The 23,804-nt window shown below is 42.1% G+C and overlaps 4 protein-coding genes across 4 annotated transcripts; 3 read left to right on the plus strand and 1 right to left on the minus strand.

Moving 5' to 3' along the window:
* Nucleotides 1–2,991: 2,991 nt before the first annotated feature.
* On the plus strand, nucleotides 2,992–4,512 carry LOC124152530 (iduronate 2-sulfatase-like). The gene has a single exon (XM_046525493.2). It carries the CDS (start codon nucleotides 2,992–2,994, stop codon nucleotides 4,510–4,512), a length of 1,521 nt encoding a protein of 506 aa, XP_046381449.2.
* A 4,382-nt stretch (nucleotides 4,513–8,894) lies between these two features.
* Nucleotides 8,895–12,294, minus strand: LOC124117805. The gene is made up of 4 exons (XM_046479826.2): nucleotides 11,775–12,294; nucleotides 11,339–11,440; nucleotides 10,868–11,021; nucleotides 8,895–10,483 (listed from the first exon to the last, which is right to left on the minus strand). Exons 1-4 carry the CDS (start codon nucleotides 11,947–11,949, stop codon nucleotides 10,168–10,170), a joined length of 747 nt encoding a protein of 248 aa, XP_046335782.2. The 5' UTR covers nucleotides 11,950–12,294; the 3' UTR covers nucleotides 8,895–10,167.
* A 5,239-nt stretch (nucleotides 12,295–17,533) lies between these two features.
* Nucleotides 17,534–19,602, plus strand: LOC124152477 (iduronate 2-sulfatase-like). The gene has a single exon (XM_046525418.2). The coding sequence runs from the start codon at nucleotides 17,534–17,536 to the stop codon at nucleotides 18,281–18,283; it is 750 nt and encodes a 249-aa protein (XP_046381374.2). The 3' UTR covers nucleotides 18,284–19,602.
* Nucleotides 18,291–19,055, plus strand: LOC124152529 (iduronate 2-sulfatase-like). The gene has a single exon (XM_046525492.2). The coding sequence runs from the start codon at nucleotides 18,291–18,293 to the stop codon at nucleotides 19,053–19,055; it is 765 nt and encodes a 254-aa protein (XP_046381448.2).
* Nucleotides 19,603–23,804: the final 4,202 nt, after the last annotated feature.

Consider the following 23,804-nt stretch of genomic DNA (forward strand, 5'->3'; position numbering starts at 1 on the left):
CAACATATTTTTCAAGCGAAGTGCGAAATGCAAGTCGCCAGGTTGAAGCGAGTGCCGTAAAGCTCGAGAAACCTGCTTTCTAATTGGCTGATGTTGACTTCTTGTTTGTCATTTCAGTGGTTGGTCAAAGTTCGCGAAAGGTCATTCTGACGTGACCCGTAATGGGATGACCTCAGATCTTTGTTAAGTGGCAGCGAGAACTTAGATCTGAATTTCATGAGATTTAGATTGCTGTAATAATTTCTGATCGTTTTATATATCAGTTGTATGGCATAATGAGTCAGCAACTACTAAAGTCAGCACGACGGTCAAGCGGCACGACAACATGGCGGCGTATCTTGGCCAATGGTTTGCAATATCACAGTCTCTGTGGTCTTGGAAAGTGATAAGATGTACAGTTAAATACAGTATATACTGTCACGCGAGGCTGGTCTCGTTTCTTGCAGCGTTGGAACCATTATCTATAGGGTATCTGGATCAGGTATAGTTTTTAACAATAATGGTAGACATGTAATAAAGTGTGACTTTGTTGCGAATATCGACAAATTCAGAGAGAGAAAAATTCCTAACATTCGTAGGAAGTAATGCCCAGGTGAGGAGTCCTGGTGAGGTGGGTGAGTCTCGGAACACACCAAGGTCAGGCCTTGAACACAACAAGGACCACAACCTGTTCTCAACTGTATAGTCACACATTTGCGTTTCTTCTTTAGCTTATATGTTGTGACATACAAATGTAACATATCGCAAACTGCTCTATGACCACTTTGCCTGAGCGTCCCGGCTTACTTCAGTTATATCACTGCACCCTGTCTAAGGGACGTAACTCAGCACATCGAATATAAATTACCATTTTGTCTATGCTTCTATTTTGCAATGTAAAAGTACTACATACGGAAAGAAAAGATGCTTATGAACAGTATTAAGGTGTTTGGAATTTCTAGGATATATTTAAATTATAATGTCAACAATTTAAGGCTTGTCACCTTCTTATCTCTACCACAAAAGAACAGGTACATTCAAAATACCCTACACTTACCCTCTAACATTTCAACCTTGATGCACGGTGTTGTTTGCAATTAGGCATGCAAAGCTCCTGCATCCATGGTCAAGTTCATGGTTTACTACAGCAGTAAGATATAGTGTTCTATTGCTGTAATCTATATTGCAAGTTTAGCAGTTCGAGTGAACAAGGTTTGGGAGTGAGTAACTTTTAGCAATATTCCAGCAAGATTCATGACCGTGGACACCAGAAAAGGGCTCCACACAGTGTACTGTGGGAAATCGAACCAGGGTTTTTAGTATGACGAGCGTACGCTTTAACCACTAGGCTACCCCCTTTTTGACTGTTAAAATACCCATGACCACATTGTGAAACCAAATGTCGTGTTAGTTTTCTCTCTCTATCTCCCCCTCTCCTTCTCTCTCTCTCCACTCTCTCTCCCCCTCTCTCTCTATCACCCTCTCTCTCGCTCTCCCCATTCCCTAACTCCCTTCTCTCTCTCGCTCTCTCTCCTCTCACTCTCACTCGCTATTTCAATTATCTATCTCCCTTCTCTTTCTCTCTCACACACCTCTCGCCCTCTCTTGCTCTCCACCCTATATCTCCCTTTTCTCTCTCTCCACACACACACTCTCTCTCGCTCTCTCCACTCTCTCTCCCCCTCTCTCTCTATCTCCCCCCTCTCCTTCTCTCTTTCTCGCTCTCTCCACTCTCTCTCCCCCTCTCTCTCTATCACCCTCTCTCTCGCCCTCCCCATTCCCTAACTCCCTTCTCTCTCTCGCTCTCTCTCCTCTCACTCTCACTCGCTATTTCAATTATCTATCTCCCTTCTCTTTCTCTCTCACACACCTCTCGCCCTCTCTCGCTCTCCACCCTATATCTCCCTTTTCTCTCTCTCCACACACACACTCTCTCTCGCTCTCTCCACTCTCTTTCTCCAAATCTCTCTCTTTCTCTCTCCCCTCTCTCTCACTCTCACTTTATCTCCTTCATTCTCTATCGCTCTCTCTCGCTCTCCTCATTCTCTAACTCCCTTCTCTCCCTCGCTCTCTCTCCTCTCACTCTCTCTCGCACTATTTCCATTCTCTATCTCCCTTCTCTCTTTCTCTCTCTCCTCTCGCTCTCTCGCTCTCCACCCTCTATATGTCCCTTCTCTCTCTCCCGCTATTTCCATTCTCTATCTCCCTTCTCTCTTTCTCTCTCTCTCCTCTCGCTGACTCGCTCTCCACCCTCTATATGTCCCTTCTCTCTCTCCAGCTCTATTTCCTCTCGCTCTCTTTCGCGCTGTCCACTCTGTCTCCCCTTCAATAGCTCTCTTCTCGCTTTCACACGCTCTCTATCTCCCTTCTCTCTCTCTCTCTCTCTCTCTCTCTCGCTCAAATGACTTAGTTCTCTTCGGTAACAGGATCTGTCTCTCTCCCTTCTCTCTCTCCACTCTCTATCCCCTTCTCTCCCCTCTTTCGCCCTCTCTTTCTCTCTCTATTTCTCTCTCTTTCTCCTCACGCTCTCTCTCTCTACCTCTCCACCCTCCATCTCCCTTATATCTCTCTCGCTCTCCTTCCACTCGCTCTATTTCGCGCTCTCCACTCTTTCAGCCCCTTTTATCTGTTCCTTCTCGCTCTCACTCTCTCTCTCTCTCTCTCTCTCTCTCTCTCTCTCTCTCAAATGACTTCTTGGTTGGGAGCATTTGAAGCGAACTATATAAAACAATCAGTCAATTATCATTGCAAAACAATAATATATTTTAGTTTGAGCTCATCAAAGTTAGTCAAATAAGATAATATCTGAGGAATCAAACATATTCTAAATAATCTCCTAACCTAATAACTGACTTAAATGACCTTATAACTGAAGACGTTATCATTTCGTACGTATGCAGACATGTGTCCTACGTTTTTGTTCGGCACAAGACAATCCTATATCGTGACAAGGTATATAAGATGGTCTTGTTTGACTGAAACACAAGTTGTAACGACAGAAAAGACGCAAACATGGAGCTTGGAATATATGTCGTCTGCTTCATCTCCTGCGTCAGCGCCCGAATGAACGTCTTGTTCCTGTGCGCCGATGACCTGCGTCCAGAACTGCCCATGTATAATGGCTTCTACCGTCCATCTCAAGTCCATCCACCAATCCACGTCCCGAATCTAGAAGGCCTCGCCAGTAAAAGCATGGTCTTCAAGAGGGCATATACCCAGCAGGCTCTATGCTCCCCGAGCCGTACCTCCCTGCTGACTGGGCGCCGTCCCGACACCACCCACGTGTATGACCTTCGCACCTACTTTAGAGACTCTGCCGGCAACTTCACGACCATTCCCCAGTTCTTCAAGAACCACGGCTACCACAGCATTGGAGCTGGTAAAATATTCCACCCGGGCGTGGGTTCAGGAGGAAATGATCCTGTATCGTGGTCTGAGACATATTATGATGACTATCAACCATATGATTACAGGACAAGTTGGGAAGCAGTACCGGATAATCTTTTGGACAGCCACAATGCCCTGCAGGACACGATGCTAGCCGACCACGCAGTGCAAGTCATTAAGGACATCGCCCAAAAGGCAAAGAATGGCGAGAATTTCTTCCTGGCAGTTGGGTTCCACAGGCCCCATTTGCCTTTCCAATTTCCAGCTCGCTTTCTGGATTATTACCCAGAAGACTCCATCGATCTTCCACCCAACCCACAAGCTCCTGACGGCATGCCTGAAATTGCCTGGTATTCATATAATGAACTTAGGAGCTACGCTGACATAGCCCGACTGAATGCATCCGGCAACCCAAACACGACCTTGCCTGACCAGGTGGTTAAACAACTACGCAGAGCTTACTACAGCGCTGTTAGCTTCATGGACTTTGAACTCGGGAGGGTTCTAGATGAACTGGAGAATCAGGGTCTAGCTGACAACACGATAGTGTCATTTTTCGGCGATCATGGCTGGCAGTTGGGAGAACATGGGGAATGGGGCAAACAGACCAATTTTGACATTGCCACCCACTCGCCTCTTATGATCCGCGTCCCAGGGATGACGGACCATGGGATGAGCACAACAAAGCTGACAGAGTTTGTAGACCTGTTCCCAACTCTAGTAGAAGCAGCAGGTCTTCCCACACTGCCTACGTGTCAAGTAGACTCGTCCTCAACTCACGCCTGCACAGAAGGAAGGAGTCTAGTTCCTCTGCTGCAGCACCCAAATCTGCCCTCGTGGAAGACCGCAGCCTTCTCGCAGTACCCACGAGTGTATAACAACACGTCAGCCATGGGCTACGCGATCACCACGTGGAGGTATCGCTACACTGAATGGGTGACGTTCCTCAGCATGCCCCACTACATGCCTCAGTGGGACCAGCTTCATGGAGTGGAGCTGTACGACCATCTGGCTGATCCTGAGGAGAATCACAACCTCGCGCTCAATGCTGCCCAACAAGGACTTCGCAGCCGGTTGAGTGGGCAACTACATGCTGGATGGAGAGCCGAGATGACGGATGGTCATGGCAGACCCATCGTAGGTTGAACGGTATTGTATTAAATCTGTTCATTTGAGAAATCCCTTATTTTTGTGTTATTATTATTTCATCACTGACATTGAAAATGTAATTTCGAGCATGGTTATTACAAAACTATCTGAATCTACAATCTCGAATCAGCGTGTGTGTGCTTGTGTGTGCTTGTGTGTGCTTGTGTGTGCTTGTCTACGTGGGATATCCATGTTAAACTGTGGCATGGTGTCTCATGATCAGTTGGCAAGCGCTATAAAACCTGCATAAGTCCGGACTGATTCAAGTAGCAACAGACACGTACATGCACGTCCCTATGTTAGTGTAACACTATTGAATACGACGTTTAACACCTCACCTCATTTATTACTGCCAGCATCATACCTGTGCTCGTGGATTTCACTCAAGGTATGGGGCGGACGGGTAGCCTAGTGATTAAAGCATTCGCTTGTCACGCCGCGGACCCGGGTTCGATTCCTGACAAAGGTACAATGTGTCAACCCCATTTCTGGTGTACCCCGCCGTGGTACTGCTGGAGTATTGCTAAAAGCGCGGAAAACCCAACTGACTCACTCACTCAATCAATCAAGTGTTTCACGACAAAGACCTGCATCACTTCGGGTCTCCCATATCAAAATGTCACACCATGATATAACTTAACTACTGTTCAAAGCGCCATTAATCCAAACTTACTCACTCACGCATGTCTTTCTACTACTAATATAGAAAAACTGTGAAACCAGTTTCAGTTATTTATTACTCGAACGTTTCCCAATAATAGACGGTACATGTTGAGTGGTCAATTCATGCCTCCATCCTGCGTGAAGACGATGGCTGAGCTTGACCACCAGGTCTTTGTGGGCAGGGTCATGAACCAAGTTGATGTTCTCTTGTGGATCCTGATAATGGTCGTACAGCTCCGCACCAGAAGACACTGACCACTTGGGTTTGTAATGAGTAGCATCAAGTCCAACTCACTCGGTGTAGCGATAAAGACTGGTCGTCATCGAGTAACCCATCAGCTTGTGGCGACCACCGGAGTGTCTTGGATATTGGAAAAAAGGCAGCCTTCTTCCAATTATCAGTTTTGGGCTGCTTGATCAAAGGGAGGAAGCTCTGTCCTTCTGTGCACACGTCCACCTTGGAGGAATCTTCAGGACAGACGTGAAGAGACGGCAGACCAGCTGCCTCAACCAGTGTAGGGAACAGGTCCACAAACTCCACAAGCTCTTCTGTCGGTATTCCTTGGTCGGTGAGTCCGGGAATATGTATCATCATAGGGGCATGGGTAGCTATGTCGAAGTTGGTGTGTTTGGTCCACAACCCGTGTTCACCTAACTGCCATCCATGGTCCCCAAAGAAGGATATGATTGTGTCACATCTGCCACAAGAAATAATACATTTTTCCTTTTGCAATGGACGTGTGCACTTACTAGACTCAGCACAACCGTCAAGCGGTGCCACAACATGGCTGCCTTTTTTGGTGAATATTTTTCACTATCACAGACGTGGTGGACTGGGAAGGAGATAAGACATACATCTGTACTATGTCACCATGTCAACCTAGTTTCTTGCAGCCTTGGAACCATTATCTATAGTATATATAGATCATGTATATTTTGTACAATATGTATGATAGATATGAAATATAATGCAACACTATTTTATATGAGCGAATACTCGGGAAGAGATTTACACTGCTTTAAGCAATAATCCTGTCACATCAAGGCGTGGGGCACCAAGAATGAGCTTGACGCATTATCCAAAGTCTTTTGCATGACGAGGAATCCCTTTTTACAAGGCAACCAACGTCTTGTATTATATATGAAGGCGTTGATAAAAGCGTATGTTATAATTTATGAAACTAATGCGTGTATATGACAGATTTTGGCAACATGCAAGCAAGTGAGATAACCAAGAATTAGGTTCACTCATTGTACTAATGTGGAGATTCGAACTCGGATCTTGAGCATGACGAGCTAACGATTTAAGCCATAGTAAAAACAGAAATAATTTAAGATCGCTGCAATCTCATTAAAATCAGATCTTTGTTCACGCTATCGCTAAACAAAGATCTGAGGACATCCCATCACGGGTCACGTCAGGACGATCTTTCATCCGACAAATCAAAGCGTTGCTGATCAGATGAAAGTGACGTTTGGAAAGCGTTTTCTTATCATGCAACCTCGGAAACGTGAACACCGGGGATTCCGAAGGACAGTTACGGTCCGTACGACTGATTTCTTCAAACATTTGAATAGAGGAGGCGTTGCACAGTACCTGGGATTCACTGCCCTACAATCTCAACCATATACTTGACATCTCGGAATGTTCGTTTGTTCAGTTTTCCAAATTTTAATTGAAAACTGTGTCAACATATTTTTCAAGCGAAGTGTGAAATGCAAGTCGCCAGGTTGAAGCGAGTGCCGTAAAGCTCGAGAAACCTGCTTTCTAATTGGCTGATGTTGACTTCTTGTTTGTCATTTCAGTGGTTGGTCAAAGTTCGCGAAAGGTCATTCCGACGTGACCCGTAATGGGATGACCTCAGGGGCGGTATTCACAAAGCTTCTTAGAATTTTCTTAAGCCTTAAGAATTCTTAAATCCACAAAGAATTCTTAGTTTCCCTAACAACCAACTTAAGTTTTAAGAAATTCCTTAAGTCATATTCACAGACCTTATCAGTGCTTAGTTCTTTGCTTAAGTTTAAGATACTTCATGAGCTTACTTAGTCCTTAAGAATTTTCTTAAGACATCTAATATGGCTGCCATAGGTATTGTACAAACCACCGCTAGACGAGATGTACTGCAAATATATTCTGACAAAGAACTAATCAGAAGATACAGGTTAAACAAAAGTGGTATTGAATATGTGACTGGGTTAATTGCTGATAAAATATGTCCTAGCACCTCTCGTTCTCATGCCATGACAGGAACTGAAAAGGTTGTAGCAACGCTACGTTATTTCGCTACAGGCAAAATGCAATTATGCAACGGGGATGACTTGGGTCTTTCCCAATCGTCGGTCAGTCGGGCGATAGAGCAGACAGTGTCAGTTTTGTCCGACGCCGAGATGGCATCCCAGTTCATTCATTTTCCGACAACACAGGGTTGCATTCGTCGGAATCAAGCGGCATTTTACAACATCGCTCACTTCCCTGGCGTTGTTGGAGTGATTGATGGATCGCATGTGCAGATTATTGCTCCATCTGTCGACGAACCCTCATATGTAAATCGTAAACAGTACCACAGTATAAACACACAGATTGTTTTCGATCCAAACAATATGATAATTGACCTTGTTGCGAAGTGGCCAGGCTCGACACACGACTCGAGAATACTCACCGAAAGCGGGCTTCATATTTTATTTGAACGACACATCGACACATCGTGCCAACCGGATGTCACCTACTTGGAGATAGTGGCTACCCCTGCAGAAACTGGCTGCTTACGCCGTACCTGAGACCAAATCCTGGCTCACAGACATCCTACAATCGGTAATATTCTCCTACATTCGTGAACACGCAATCGTAATGAGAGTTATCCCCCTTCAAAATTACAAAAGTGAGAATTGGTTGTTGTGAAAAGTTTAAGTGTTCAAATGTGAAAAGATATTTGGTTGTGCATATATATATCGAAAGTGAACATTAAGAAATTACCCATATAAAAATATGAAATATATTTAATGACAGATAAGCAAGAAAAACATTTATGTTTAAAAAAACATAAAAAATATTCTAAAAATATATAGGTCAATGTGAATCACTTTTTACAAAGTATAAAAAAGCCTAAATATTTTAGTCATTACATCAAGTGACTAAAACATCTGTCCATTCACTTAACAGACTGGATAATCGTTATTGGAGTTCAAAAGGGCTTAGACACTTCACAATAATTATTGACTACTCATGTTCAATCACTGAGTGATGAAATAGAGCATAATAATGTTTGGATTTCATTATTATTATAAATAAAATGGACAGATTCATACTCAATTTGTAAGATAACTGAAACAAATTTGTGGAAATTCATTATGGAACACACTGACTGTAATACACACATATCTGTAAATTGTTGTGTGTGTGTGTGTGTATTAGACGGGTTCTGAACTTGTTTTCCAGAGCACATAAAAGGACCCGGAGTGTTGTGGAAAGAGGTATAGGCCAGCTCAAGAGACGGTTCCATGTCTTACATGGAGAGATTCGCCTTTCTCCAATTAAGGCATGTAAAATCATAACATGTTGTGGAATTCTGCATAACATCTGCAAGATAAGGAATATCCCATTACCTGACAGTGAGTCCAATGATCCGGATGAAGACATGACAGCCCCCTACAGAGAGAGAGATATTCCTGGCCACAACTTGACCTTCAGGAATCACTTTGCAAACACTCACTTTCAGTGTGAGTGATAATTCTTCTTTTAATTGAGTAAAACCACTATTTAATGAATTATATTCAACAACAAAAAATTTCAGTAAAAAAACAGTTTATTTTAACAAATAAGAGTACAGAAAAAGAATCAGTTGATAAGGTTTACCTTTTTCAAAAATAATTCACAAACAATTTATTACAACTGGTTAATGAATTTAATATTGTTACTATAATTGTTAAATATTATATATAATTTGTGAATCTCAAGGATTCTTTAAAAAATGCTCAAGGGTTCAATTGCAATGCATTTTCCCAGTTTACTTACCTGGTATATGAAAATACATTTATCTTCTTGTAAGAAACATCTTATGACAGACAGATTTTATTGTAGTAAATTCAAAAGAACGATAGTACATAAAGTCTTCAATACATAATCATTGTTGAAAGTTAAACACGTTTAAATTCTTCCTGCATTTCTTATACATATTTCAGAAATTTAGCAAATACATGTTGTAATACATATCACAATTTCTTGGAGTAACTGGCCCTGTTTGTCATATCAAATGCAGTGACACAGAATAAGATATTCATCCTCACTGGCCACTGGCCATAGATAACAATACTGTTTAGCACTGATAAACATACCTGTCATGTGATAGTCTCAACAGACGGAGCAAGTACTTTCTACAATTAGTGACAGGCACCCCATAATGGACATCTTCCAGTTTCGCGATAAGTAACACAATATGATGACTAGTACCCTATTCCTAAAATAGATTAACAAAATCTTTTGTGGATCATTTTGACATTATCCTGAACTGTTTGCCTCCTTGTTGTGGGAACAATATTCTTATAAAAATATGAAAGGCATTCAACACAGATACACAATACTGTTCAATGAAATACTTAACTGGAAAAAGTGTGTTACAAGCTTAGTCAGCTAAGGTCTTACATTTTATTGATTTTATCCATATCATTGGCACCCAAATACGAAGATTTTGAACCCTGAAATGCAATGTTGCTGTAAGCAGAAGTAAAACATGAGAATATGGTTGAATCAAAACACATTCAAATTATGACATGTTATCAATGTATCTATTGATAGAAATGACATTTCACACACTGTAACCTCACACATTAACCAATATTATATTATTGAAGATAAATTTAAACTGAAAAGGAGCATGGTTCTGTCAAAATAGGTTTCAAATCTTTCTCTTCAAAGAATACATTACATTTTGAAAACATGGTAAACTCTCTGGCCTTAAAAAGTGATATGCATACATGGTATAGATATAAATTTTATTCATTCTGCAGTTTTTGAAGTTGAATTTCCATAATTTTCTTCTTAAGACTTAAACAATCAGTTTCAAGTTTAAGTTTCTTGTAGAGTAGCTCATCATAGCTTTCCCCCAACAGGAAAGTTTGTCGCGAGGACTTTGGCTCCTGGACTGTGCTCCATCCTGCTGGTCTCTTCATGGATCCCTGTGCTGAGGAGGCGGTGTCTGGCACTGATGGTTCCGGCTGTAAAGGCACAGACACTGTTGATGCAGTAGGGACAGCTCCTCCCATGGCCTGGAGTGTCTGCAAGTCAAGTGCTGCCATGTCACTGTATTCACTGTATATAAATGGACAGAAAATGTTTTAGTCATTGTTGTTTTTGAGTATCTATGTATCTGAATAGGGATACAAATATGAGGTAATAATCAGTTTCAAACACATGGAGTATCAATAATTTTTAGTGATCCCTTCAAATACTTTTCACAACAATCTTGCACTTTGCAGGATTTGTTTAGGAAGATAATCAAGATTGGTTATTCTCTGTTATTGATGTGTTATATAATTTAATATGGATGCTTTTATAGTAATGTGTATGACCACTTATACACAGGAGGTACTTTGCTAACATAATAGTTTTTCATAGCAAATCATTTAAGTAGAGTTATGCTATATGAATGATTATACTCACTACAAGGGCAAGGGAATACATCAGTAGAATTACCTTGCATTAACTGTGTCAGAAAGGCTGACCACCTGTAGGAGGGATGTGTCCATGGCTGATGGGATTCCAGATATGGATACATTATCCTGCCCCAGAATATCCCACACTACCTCGGATGTGGCACTCAAAGTAGGGCATGGTGATGGACCACCACCTGTCGAAGTGAAAATTATTTTTACTTACATCAGAAAAATTGAGAATCAATGTGTTAAATAATACTAAAGTAACAATTGAAGACAGCCTAAGAATTGTATATACATATGTAAATTCAAACTTTTAAGAATTGATTATACACTGTATGGGACACCAAAATGTACTTAAAGACACCAAATACAAATATTTTTACTTGAAAGCTAGAATAAACAATAATTGTAACACATTAAGATTAAATGTATCTCAGATCTGGTGATTTATGCACTGTAAAACTACTATTACAGTTCAGTGTTGCAAAATGTGAACTACAATAATTACCTGTGCTGATAACACCTTGCTTGTACCTTGCAATTTCTCCCCTGGCTTTACTTTGGATGTTATGCCATTTCTTTTCCACCTCCTCGGGGGCTCTGATGCATCCTATGATTTACATAAAAATATTCAATTCTCAACTGTGTAATGTAAATTTCAGAAATAAACGAATAGGTACTGGATGTGACACTGTAATATAACTGATAACCTGTACAATAACATTTATTTTTTTCTTTCCCTGAAAATAAATTTTATGTTAAATAAAATATAGATCTTATACAATACAATCTAGTTCTATCCAAAAAAATCCTTCCGATTTTATGTGCGTTGCTGCTGTGAAAATTTGCAAAATACTAAAATCTTGAATAACAATAGAATTTTGAACATTATTTGAATCTTAATATATTTCAATACCAAAAACTATCTTTATGGTCTGCCGTACCTGGAAAGGCTGCGTTGATCGTGTGGGTCAACTCCACCCACTTTTCCTTTTTCTTTTGAGCTGTCACGCCTGCCCCGAACTTTCCTAATAAAACCGCTTTGTTTTCGTCAACAAGTTTCGTCAGGAGCAGGTTTTGGTCCTCAGACCAGTTGGGTTTTCGCTTTTTGTCAGTCATGTTCGCTGGCTGCCGTCGATATTCCCGCCGATCGAAAATAGGTCGACTGCCAAAACTTTTTACTTTCGCGTTTTCAACACTGAAGAGTCGTGTTTTGTTGCTATTTATAGATAAGGGAATGTCCAAAACGTCACTCGAAAGGTGTTAAGAATATTCTTAGTCAAAACTTTACATCCCAAGATGCAACGGGGTAGACTAAGAAAACTCTTAGATATTATACTAATACTTTGCTAAGAATCATGCTTAGACTGTTTGTGAATTGATACTTAAGATTTTTTCTTAGCTAAGAATTTTTTAGAAAACTTAAGTCAATTTCTAAGAAAATTCTAAGAAGCTTTGTGAATACCGCCCCAGATCTTTGTTAAGTGGCAGCGAGAACTTAGATCTGAATTTCATGAGATTTAGATTGCTGTAATAATTTCTGATCGTTTTATATATCAGTTGTATGGCATAATGAGTCAGCAACTACTAGAGTCAGCACGACGGTCAAGCGGCACGACAACATGGCGGCGTATCTTGGCCAATGGTTTGCAATATCACAGTCTCTGTGGTCTTGGAAAGTGATAAGATGTACAGTTAAATACAGTATATACTGTCACGCGAGGCTGGTCTCGTTTCTTGCAGCGTTGGAACCATTATCTATAGGGTATCTGGATCAGGTATAGTTTTTAACAATAATGGTAGACATGTTATAAAGTGTGACTTTGTTGCGAATATCAACAAATTCAGAGAGAGAAAAGTTCCTAACATTCGTAGGAAGTAATGCCCAGGTGAGGAGTCCTGGTGAGGTGGGTGAGTCTCGGAACACACCAAGGTCAGGCCTTGAACACAACAAGGACCACAACCTGTTCTCAACTGTATAGTCACACATTTGCGTTTCTTCTTTAGATTATCTGTTGTGACATATATATATAACATATCGCAAACTGCTCTATGACCACTTTGCCTGAGCGTCCCGGGTTACTTCAGTTATATCACTGCACCCTGTCTAAGGGACGTAACTCGGCACATCGAATATAAATTACCATTTTGTCTATGCTTCTATTTTGCAATGTAAAAGTACTACATACGGAAAGAAAAGATGCTTATGAACAGTATTAAGGTGTTTGGAATTTCTAGGATATATTTAAATTATAATGTCAACACTTTAAGGCTTGTCACCTTATCTCTACCACAAAAGAACAGGTACATTCAAAATACCCTACACTTACCCTCTAACATTTCAACCTTGATGCACGGTGTTGTTTGCAATTAGGCATGCAAAGCTCCTGCATCCAAGGTCAAGTTCATGGCTTACTACAGCAGTCAGATATAGTGTTCTATTGCTGTAATCTATATTGCAAGTTTAGCAGTTCGAGTGAACATGGTTTGGGAGTGAGTAACTATACTGGTTTTCCGCCACTTTTAGCAATATTCCAGCAAGAGTCATGACCGTGGACACCAGAAAAGGGCTCCACACAGTGTACTGTAGGAAATCGAACCAGGGTGTTTGGTATGACGAGCGTACGCTTTAACCACTAGGCTACCCACTTTTTGACTGTTAAAATACCCATGACCACACAGCGAAACCAATTGTCCTCTTCAGTTACAAATTCAAAAGTTCAGAATACACCTTTTAGCTAAACAGTCGCATATCTATGGTAGGACAAGCGAAATTCCATGTAGGGCAGGATTTGCTCACCCTTGAGGCGAACATTTTGGTATCATTACTTTTCAGTGATCCCTTCATGTAGTTTCCTCTGCTATTCGGCTTTTCCAACCAATTAAATCTGTTTCGATAATCCAGATAATCTGCCGTATATTTCTTGAAAACCGTAAATACATTTCACAGACTATCAAAATGGACAGTGTGTTAGGACCAAGCCCTACACCATGTGGTCTATTTTGCCCGATAAGAAAGGTTTCCATGCCATGATGTAACGATAAGCAGACAGGTGTATGTTCCCAAACGTTTGTAAAACATAATTTTTTCAACAATTCTTTAGTTGATATTACTGGCATCAACGCTCATTCAGGAATGAGTTGCCTTTGGTGTCAGGTTTTCATCCTCCGATGTATTCACCCAACCTTGACGTCCTGGCTCGGTGGGGTCTTCTGTTAAAGCTGGACTTCTTATTGAGCCATAAGATGTATTTTATGTTTTTTCCAACATGAACATAACAGACATACCATGTTTACTCTGGCCAGTCTCATGCTCCCAATAAGTGTCTGGATGGTTGCCAAGAGAATATTTTTCTATTCTTCAATAACAGCATTACCGAATTCCTGTAGAGTTGTCGGATGGTTGGCGATCTGCAGCTCGTCCCTCATGTGTTTGATGGGGTTGAGGTCTGGTGACCAGGATGGCCAAGCCATGGGGACAATAATCTCCTTCCAAGAAGGCATCAAGGCACGATGTGGGCATGGATTATCATCCATGAGAATGAAGTCCGGGCCGATTGCACCAGCAGCCGTCTCAAGTACCTGTCATCGTACCCTGCTGTAGGACAAGGAGATCGGTTCTTCCAGTTCTACTGATCCTACCCCAAATCATGATTGAGCCTCCTCAACAGCGGTCATGTTCGGCTACGTTGGAATCCTGAGATATTTTGTCTAAGCCACACTCGCGCACGATTATCTGTGAAGTCGAGAGAGTATCTCGATTCCTCAGTGAAAAGTACTGCAGCGTAGTCCTGGTCTATTCAATTGTTTTTATCTTCAGCCCAATTCAAACGTGCCTGCCTGTGATGTGGATTTTTGCGAAGCGAATGCATGCTCTCCATTACCGGAGACCAGCCTCGAGGAGACGCTCACACACGATTATGCCACTGGCATTCCTCAAGTCATTTCTGAGTGTTGTGACAGGTCACGAAGTGATGACGTTTTTCTGCAATCAGGAGAAAACTGTCTTCCCGTTGTGTTGTTGAATGCTGCCGACGACCTGTATGTTGCTAGATAGCTGATCCAAACATCTGGTTTCGATTCCATGCGCTGATCACACTTTGGCTGACACCAAAGACGTTTGAGGTCCTATTTGGGTTACCAAATCATTGTGGACCCGGATATTTCAATCTTGGATTAATATATATGTTGGATACTATAATAATTGTTGGAATTTATTTTAATATCATTCGTCAATGTGTAGTATATATATATACCCTTGATATTTGGACACATACTTATCTAATGCATGTATTTCAAAATTTTAAAATGTATCAACCATGTTTCTTTGCCCAAGAACATTCGCATAATTAAATTCCCTTGTAAAGTTAGAAGGAAGTCGGTAATTTCAGTACCTATTACAACTGAAAGAAATGCATGTGATACAATATTTATTGGGGTCTCAACTTTGAATTTATGCTTCGAAATGTCTGAAATTCGGTCATAGCATTCATGACAATGTGCATACGACTTGTGCATAGGACAATAAATGATGATCATATGTTTTAAAGGTGTAGTTTAGGATGAATTTCACGCCCCAAGTAAGTTCTTATCAGAAGCATACATAAATGTTATCGCATGCTTTTTCAATTGTATTTGCGGTTATTTCAATTGTGTTCAAGGCTTTTGGTCCTGTGTCAGGCATACCATCTGTATAGCACATCGACCATGTGCTCATTAACCACACTATTTTTTTTAAGAGCACTTATAGCAAAGCGTATCGGAAAATAAGCTTGAAGAGGGTTAATTATCTAACTTTCGACCAGTCAGAAGATTCGTACATTTCAAGTTGAAAGAAATAAAATAATATCTGCATTTTTACCAAACGGTGCACTGTCAAGGTGTCTTCATAGAGTTTGGAGTCAGAAAATATACTGAAAGAAACCCATTAGAACGATGCTTACATTTCGTTGCCATGGTATCAAACACCAATGTGGTTTGAGTTTTGCGTCTTTTCTTAATAGGGGCGGTCGGGTAGCTTAGTGGTTAAAGCGTTCGCTCGTCATGCTGAAGACCCGGGTGCGATTCCCGACATGGGTACAATGTGTGAAGCCCATTTCTGGTGTCCCCCGCCGTGATATTGCTGGAATATTGCTAAAAGCGGCGTAAAACCGTACTCACTCACTCACTTTTCTTATTATCTTTGAACGAAATCGTACAACATCTTACTTTCGACAATTATTTGCCTCTGTTATGTTACCATGGTAACCTTTTCGGTTGAGTCCTGATATATATTGTACCTAAATACCACATGTGAACGAAATCTCTAAATATCGGCCACTCAGCTCTGCAGAGGCAGCTTTTACGTTGCCATGGAGTGAGTGAGTAAGTGAGTAAGTGAGTTTAACGCCACTTTTAAGAGTATTCTAGTTATATCACGGCGTGTCACCTTAAGGTGAGAGGAAAGACCCAAGTGATGCAGGTCTCAGACGTTTACCACTTCATTGAAACCCACGAACACGGGTATGGTGCTGACAAACCTAGAACCATAATCGGGGCGAACCGGGATTCGAACCCGTAATCATAGGTTTCTGGCGTGCTCAAGGGACGCAAATCTGCACAGCGAATCGCGGCGCCTTAGACGACTGGGCCACCCGTACCCACCGCGTTGCCATGAAAGAAAGGTGGAAACTTTATCATATTCTATTGTGTCCAAAGAGACGTTGTTGAGAGGTATCAGTAATGAGAAGGTGCAGTGCACTTACACAAGTTCCATGGCTCTTCTACATGTCGTTTCTTAGAAAACGTACAAAGTACAACATACTTTTACATCAAGGGGAGATATATATGATATTAACCCTTTATTTAAGAAAAAACCCATTTAGGACAGTTTTTACATTATTAGTTTACATGTAATCCTTAATGTAAAACCTATTACATTGAGTGTACTTTATAAATTACAATTTTATGTAGGGCAGGACGTGCTTAATCTTTTCGCAAACACTGATTTTCAGTGATCCATTTATATAATTTCCACTGCTATATTTTGCTTTAACGCACAATGGAATCTGGATAATCGAGACTGCTCAATTCAATAGCGTAGATGTTTCACATTAGTTGAAAATCGTAAATACATTCCATGGACAATCAAAATGGACAGAGTGTTAGGACCACGCATTACACAATCTGGCCTGTTGTCTGACATGAAAGGTTTCCATGCCATGAAGTAACGATAAGGAGACAGGTGCAAGTTCCCAGACATTTGTACAATTTTGTTCATGTCAAAGTCTGAATTCTTTCAGCCAATCTTTAGATGACCTCAATGTCTGGAAAGCCGATGTCTTTCTTACTGGCATCGACTGCCATTCAGGCTTAGAGAAATGTGTCGCTTTTGGTGTCAGATATCCATCCGATGCGTTCACCCAACATTGACGACCTTGCTCGGAGGTGTAGTCTGTGAAAGCTGTGGACTGTGTTTAGGGTCAAAGAATGTATTTGATATTTTTTCTAACATGGACATAACACACATACCAACTGATAAGAATCGGCTGCTATGTTCACAGCCCAGAAGATAACAATTTTCCATTGTCAGCACTATAAGTCTAAAAGGGTACCGTGTACATAAGTCACATACCAACTGATAAGACTCTGCTGCTACGTTCACAGGCCAGAAGATACATAAATCCCTTCTTGTCAGCTGGAACCAAGTGTAATTTTAGAAGTTATGATGTTGAGGGTGACTCTTCTGCTGATGGCGGTGACTGCCGCCCTGGCTCGCATGAATGTGCTGTTTTTGGTGTCAGATGACATGAGACCTGAACTCTCCATTTTTAAAGGAAAAGACTTCCCGAGTCCTGTCCATCCTCCGATACATTCACCCAACCTTGACGCCCTGGCACGAAGGAGTCTTCTGTTAAAGAGAGCCCATGTTCAGCAGGCTGTGTGTTCCCCGAGCAGATCATCTCTCCTCACAGGACGAAGACCGGATACTACCCATGTGTATGATTTGCAAGCTTATTGGAGAGTTGTGGGAGGGAACTTCACCACCATCCCTCAGTACTTTAAGGAGAACGGCTACAGAACCATTGGTTCCGGTAAGATATTTCACCCCGGACATGCCTCCAATTACAACGACCCCATATCCTGGACAGACCCATATTTTGAAGCAGGGGGACCGGCAAACGATTTTGTATACAAGGAACATGTGAGCTGGATGAATGTGCCAATGGATCTTCTAAAGAACAACTCCCTTCAAGACACCCAGAATGCTGACTTTGCCATTAAAATGATCAGAGAGGCTGCTCCCCAAGCCAGATCTGGAGAACGTCCTTTCTTCATTGCACAAGGTTTCCATAAGCCCCATCTTCCCTTTGTGGCAACAATGAGGTTCTTTGACATGTACCCCGAGTCGTCTATCAGTCTCCCAGCCAACCCATACGCTCCTGATAAGATGCCAGAAATATGCATGGTCTAATTACAATATGACAGAGCTTGGAAGATACGTTGACATTGCAAACTTAAATGCTTCTGGAGACATTAACTCCACACTCCCTAACGATGTTATCCTCAAATTGAGGAGAGCCTACTACAGCGCCCTCAGCTACACCGACTACGAGCTGGGACGAGTGGTCAAGGAACTGGAGAACCAAGGACTGGCCAACAACACAATCATCTCCTTCTGGGGCGATCACGGCTGGCAGCTTGGTGAACACGGTGAGTGGTGCAAACACACTGACTTTGAAATCGCCACCCACGCCCCTATGATGGTACATGTGCCGGGTCTCACTGACAACGGTATCATGACGGAAGAACTCACCGAGTTTGTGGATATGTTTCCTACTCTAGTAGAAGCTGCAGGTCTTCCTGCTCTTGACCTGTGTCCAGAAAACTCTACCAATGTCCTTCTTTGCACCGAAGGCAATAGTTTGATACCTCTAATAACAAACCCAGCAAGTCCCAACTGGAAGAAGGCTGTGTTCTCCCAGTACCCTAGGAATGAAAGCAACGGTGATCAAATGGGCTACAGCATGACCACCGATCACTACAGATACACAGAGTGGGTCAAATTCAACTCACAACCCCTGTACAGGCCAGACTGGACCCAAGTGTTCGGTGTGGAGCTGTATGACCATTATCAGGATCCTGAGGAAAACAAGAACCTGGCGTATGATTCCGCCTACAGCGCCTTGGTGGCTCAACTCAGCAAACAGCTACATGCTGGCTGGAGGGCAGCTAGACCGAAGTAGGAAGGACAACAAGGGGTGGAAGATATGTCCACCAATGTTGCAATCAGAGGACCTGTGTAATAAATCAATTTTTTTTTGTTTAACGCCGCAATCGGCAATATTAAATCTATCCAAACAAGGCAGTTTTATATCATTTTATATGCACATACTTCTTTATGCAATCTGTGTAAGTGGTAGGTGCAACCGGTAGGTCAGTACATGCTTACCCTTTTCGCGAACACCTGATGTTATCACTAATTTTAGTGGTCAATTCATATAATTTCCACTGCTGTTTTGCCTCTTATCCCCAGTGGAATCCATTTCTTCGAATAATCGAGACTGGCTATTCTCTGTCATTGACGTTTTATATAATTATATAATAATTAACTAATTTGGAATATGGAGTCTCAGTGAAATGAAATGTCACGATAGTCTGATGGTGTTGGAGTAAGATTTCAATGCCCGTCAGCAGATTGCGTCCTTCAGATGAACCAGAATCTACGTTTATAGGATCAAATCTGTTATCAGTGCAATAAACATGCTCATTGGATTCACCATTCTGAAAACGTCTAAGTCGTGTTTTCCATTTTGTGAATACCTCCCATGTATCATGAAACGCACGAGTTACGCTTACTAAAACGTGTTCAAAGTTGAACTTGTCTTTAAATCAAACTATTCAAAGATAATATGATTATAATGCACATTGGTAGTGATTAAAATGCATATTGGTAGTGATTATAATGCATATCGGTAGTGATTATAATGCACATTGGTAGTGATTATAATGCATATTGGAAGTATTAAAGCTGCGTCCAGTAGAATGAAGTGAAATTCTTTAACCTTTGGTACAAGATCATATTCATTAATATAGCGACGTCCATGCACGTGTGTATGTGGCTGATTGTAATTGTCCTGACTTTTGTCGGTTTAATACTTCCAACCCACTGATATACCATGCCGTAGTTTAACATGGATACCCTAGATACACAAACAGTCTTTGTTTTTCCCCCTTAATGCCGAGCACACGGTAACATCAAGTGCCTCATTTTAACGTCATCTTTCTTTGACACGGCCGGGGACTGAACCACCCACCTTACAGTCTCCGTTACAGATGCAGTGTTGCATTAAGCTTTCTTTTTAGGAACAGTCAGCTATTTGTCAATTATTTTGTACTGTGTTGTCCCTTTTGTTTCATTTATCGTTTCCAATCATCCGAACCCCGTGGAGATTCTAGGTCCGAATAGATAGTTTCGGACCACTTGACAGACAAACGGCCAAATAGTACAGAGAAACTGTGTCTATAGATCGGCACAGGATACGGTAGAATACACACAAGCTCTATCAATCAGCACGCCAAAATTCGGGTTGTCTATCGCCGAATAGATACCCAATCCGTCATGTCATCGAGTGTTCAAGCAGCGTAGATGACCTGAGTCAATGGTCTGTCTGTCCCGGCATAGATTACATGTATATATAGTGATATAACTGGAATATATCTCACTCCGTCATAAGACACTCACACTCTCCGATTTCCTGAAACAATGCTGCTTGTTTAGACACGGAAATATGTTTTGAATCTATTTTATGTTAGTTCACGTGACTGAATCAGTTTGATTTAATACCGTTTCGAGCCTCGCTTCAGTTTATAGAGACACAGGATACATGGATTTAACTTCTATATCTGGAGCATTGCTGTGTGTGTCATTAAACAGCAAACAAACCAATAAATAAACCAATAAAAAAGTTCTGTATACATTATACATCGGCCTTTCCTCCGACATTAAACTGACAGGCATTGATATTGCTGCATTACTGCGTTAAACCAAACACACTGACACTTACACACAATAACGTCTTTGATAGGCATTTAGAAGTTGGAGTACTAAGTAAGGATAAGAATTTATGGATGAACAACTGCTTTATTATAATTAGGATGAGGAAAACTACAAGAAGCCATCAACATCAAAAGACTTCAGCCGTCAATCAACCGGCGTACCAACAACTCATCAAAGACCCCAATCAGCCATAATCCCGTTGTTTATATTACTGGCTTCATCCTTTGTTTATGTCACTGACTTCAACGATGATTGTCATCACTACCCGTGTGTGTACATAACAGGCTTCTCTACTCCAGTATAACAATATCTACTCTACTGTATAAACATTGCCTCCTACTTGTATATATACTTGCCAACCACACTCTATAAATCACTTGCTTGATAACGGTGTTAGAACCTACACCGAAACTTCGTTCTTAATTGTAATAAAGAAGTTGTTCATCCATAAATTCTTATCCTTACTTACACACAATGTTTCGAGGCTACATCTTGTCCCTTCATCAGGTGAAAACTCATTTCAGTCATATAACTGCATCTCAGCTGAATGTCAAAGAAAGTGGCGTGGACCTGATCATGAGCCCTGGTTTGAAAACAAACTCCACATTTTTACCAAAGGGGTGAGCGACTACGAGCTTTATCGCTGCGACTGGAGTACAACCTTTTTTTAATCGCTTTCACAATCAACATCAGTCATCCACAGTAAGGAGATGAGCAAAGGAGAGAGTGAGTGATAACCAGGGAAGGGAGAGAGTGTGTGGGTGAGCAAGGGAGAGAGTGTGTGGATGAGCAAGCGAGAGAGTGTGTGGATGAGCAAGGGAGAGAGTGTGTGGATGAGCAAGGGAGAGAGGGGGTGATATGATGAGCAAGGGAGAGAGTGTGTGGATGAGCAAGGGAGAGAGTGTGTGGATGAGCAAGGGAGAGAGTGTGTGGATGAGGAAGGGAGAGAGGAGGTGATATGATGAGCAAGGGAGAGAGGGGTGATATGATGAGCAAGGGAGAGAGGGGTGATATGGTGAGCAAGGGAGAGAGGGGGTGATTGGATAAATACGGGAGAGAGGGAGTGATATGGTGAGCAAGGGAGAGAGGGGGTGATGTGGTGAGCAAGGGAGAGAGGAGGTGATAGAATGAGCAAGGGGGAAAGGAGGTGATATGGTGAGCAAGGGAGAGAGGGAAAGATGGGGGTGATATGGCGAGCAAGGGAGAGAGAAGGTGATAGGATGAGCAAGGGAGAGAGGGGGTGATATGGTGAGCAAGGGAGAGAGGAGGTGATAGAATGAGCAAGGGAGAGAGGGGGTGATATGGTGAGCAAGGGAGATAGGAGGTGATATGGTGAGTAAGGGGAAGAGGAAGTGATATGGTGAGCAAGGGAGAGAGGGGGTGATTGGATAAATACGGGGGAGAGGGGGTGATATGGTGAGCAAGGGACAGAGGAGGTGATGTGGCGAGCAAGGAAGAGACGAGTGACAGGATGAGCAAGGGAGGGAGGGGGTGATGTGGTGAGCAAGGGAGAGAGTGTGTGGATGAGCAAGGGAGAGAGGGAGTGAAAGGATGAGCAAGGGAGAGACGGATTGATTGGATGAGCAAGGGAGAGGAGGTGATAGGATGAGCAAGGGAGAGAGGGGGCGATGTGGTGAGCAAGGGAGAGAGGAGGTGATATGGTGAGCAAGGGAGAGAGGGAGTGAAAGGATGAGCAAGGGAGAGAGTGGGTGATGTGGCGAGCAATGGAGAGAGGAGGAGTAGTATAAGTAATGGTGATTCTGGCTCACATCAACTGGAGCCAGATTTATATACCTATACCACCACTACAGGGGGGATTTTTTGTGCAAAAATGATGATGCCATTCAACGATCGTCATATATGCATGAGATTAAACTAAATTGTAATGAAAATATTCTCTATTATTTTTATTCATATGTATACCATTATTTTTAAGGGGTGATATGATGAGCAAGGGAGAGAGGGGTGATATGGTGAGCAAGGGAGAGAGGGGGTGATTGGATAAATACGGGAGAGAGGGAGTGATATGGTGAGCAAGGGAGAGAGGGGGTGATGTGGTGAGCAAGGGAGAGAGGAGGTGATAGAATGAGCAAGGGGGAAAGGAGGTGATATGGTGAGCAAGGGAGAGAGGGAAAGATGGGGGTGATATGGCGAGCAAGGGAGAGAGAAGGTGATAGGATGAGCAAGGGAGAGAGGGGGTGATATGGTGAGCAAGGGAGAGAGGAGGTGATAGAATGAGCAAGGGAGAGAGGGGGTGATATGGTGAGCAAGGGAGATAGGAGGTGATATGGTGAGTAAGGGGAAGAGGAAGTGATATGGTGAGCAAGGGAGAGAGGGGGTGATTGGATAAATACGGGGGAGAGGGGGTGATATGGTGAGCAAGGGACAGAGGAGGTGATGTGGCGAGCAAGGAAGAGACGAGTGACAGGATGAGCAAGGGAGGGAGGGGGTGATGTGGTGAGCAAGGGAGAGAGTGTGTGGATGAGCAAGGGAGAGAGGGAGTGAAAGGATGAGCAAGGGAGAGACGGATTGATTGGATGAGCAAGGGAGAGGAGGTGATAGGATGAGCAAGGGAGAGAGGGGGCGATGTGGTGAGCAAGGGAGAGAGGAGGTGATATGGTGAGCAAGGGAGAGAGGGAGTGAAAGGATGAGCAAGGGAGAGAGTGGGTGATGTGGCGAGCAATGGAGAGAGGAGGAGTAGTATAAGTAATGGTGATTCTGGCTCACATCAACTGGAGCCAGATTTATATACCTATACCACCACTACAGGGGGGATTTTTTGTGCAAAAATGATGATGCCATTCAACGATCGTCATATATGCATGAGATTAAACTAAATTGTAATGAAAATATTCTCTATTATTTTTATTCATATGTATACCATTATTTTTAACAAAGTGATACTCAACATTTTTACGAAGTTCTTCGTTCATTT

This window comes from Haliotis rufescens, unplaced genomic scaffold (genome assembly GCF_023055435.1).
Source record: "Haliotis rufescens isolate VD_foot unplaced genomic scaffold, xgHalRufe1.0.p SCAF_13, whole genome shotgun sequence".
Classification (NCBI taxonomy): Eukaryota; Metazoa; Mollusca; class Gastropoda; order Lepetellida; family Haliotidae; genus Haliotis; species Haliotis rufescens.

Coding starts and splice junctions, on each gene's coding strand:
- LOC124152530 (XM_046525493.2), top strand. CDS start 2,992: ATGGAGCTTGGAATATATGTCGTCTGCTTCATCTCCTGCGTCAGCGCC.
- LOC124117805 (XM_046479826.2), bottom strand. CDS start 11,949: ATGACTGACAAAAAGCGAAAACCCAACTGGTCTGAGGACCAAAACCTG. Junction 11,022..11,338: donor GCAAGGTGTTATCAGCACAG/GTAATTATTGTA, acceptor TCACTTCGACAG/GTGGTGGTCCATCACCATGC. Junction 10,484..10,867: donor TCTGACACAGTTAATGCAAG/GTAATTCTACTG, acceptor ATTTATATACAG/TGAATACAGTGACATGGCAG.
- LOC124152477 (XM_046525418.2), top strand. CDS start 17,534: ATGATGTTGAGGGTGACTCTTCTGCTGATGGCGGTGACTGCCGCCCTG.
- LOC124152529 (XM_046525492.2), top strand. CDS start 18,291: ATGACAGAGCTTGGAAGATACGTTGACATTGCAAACTTAAATGCTTCT.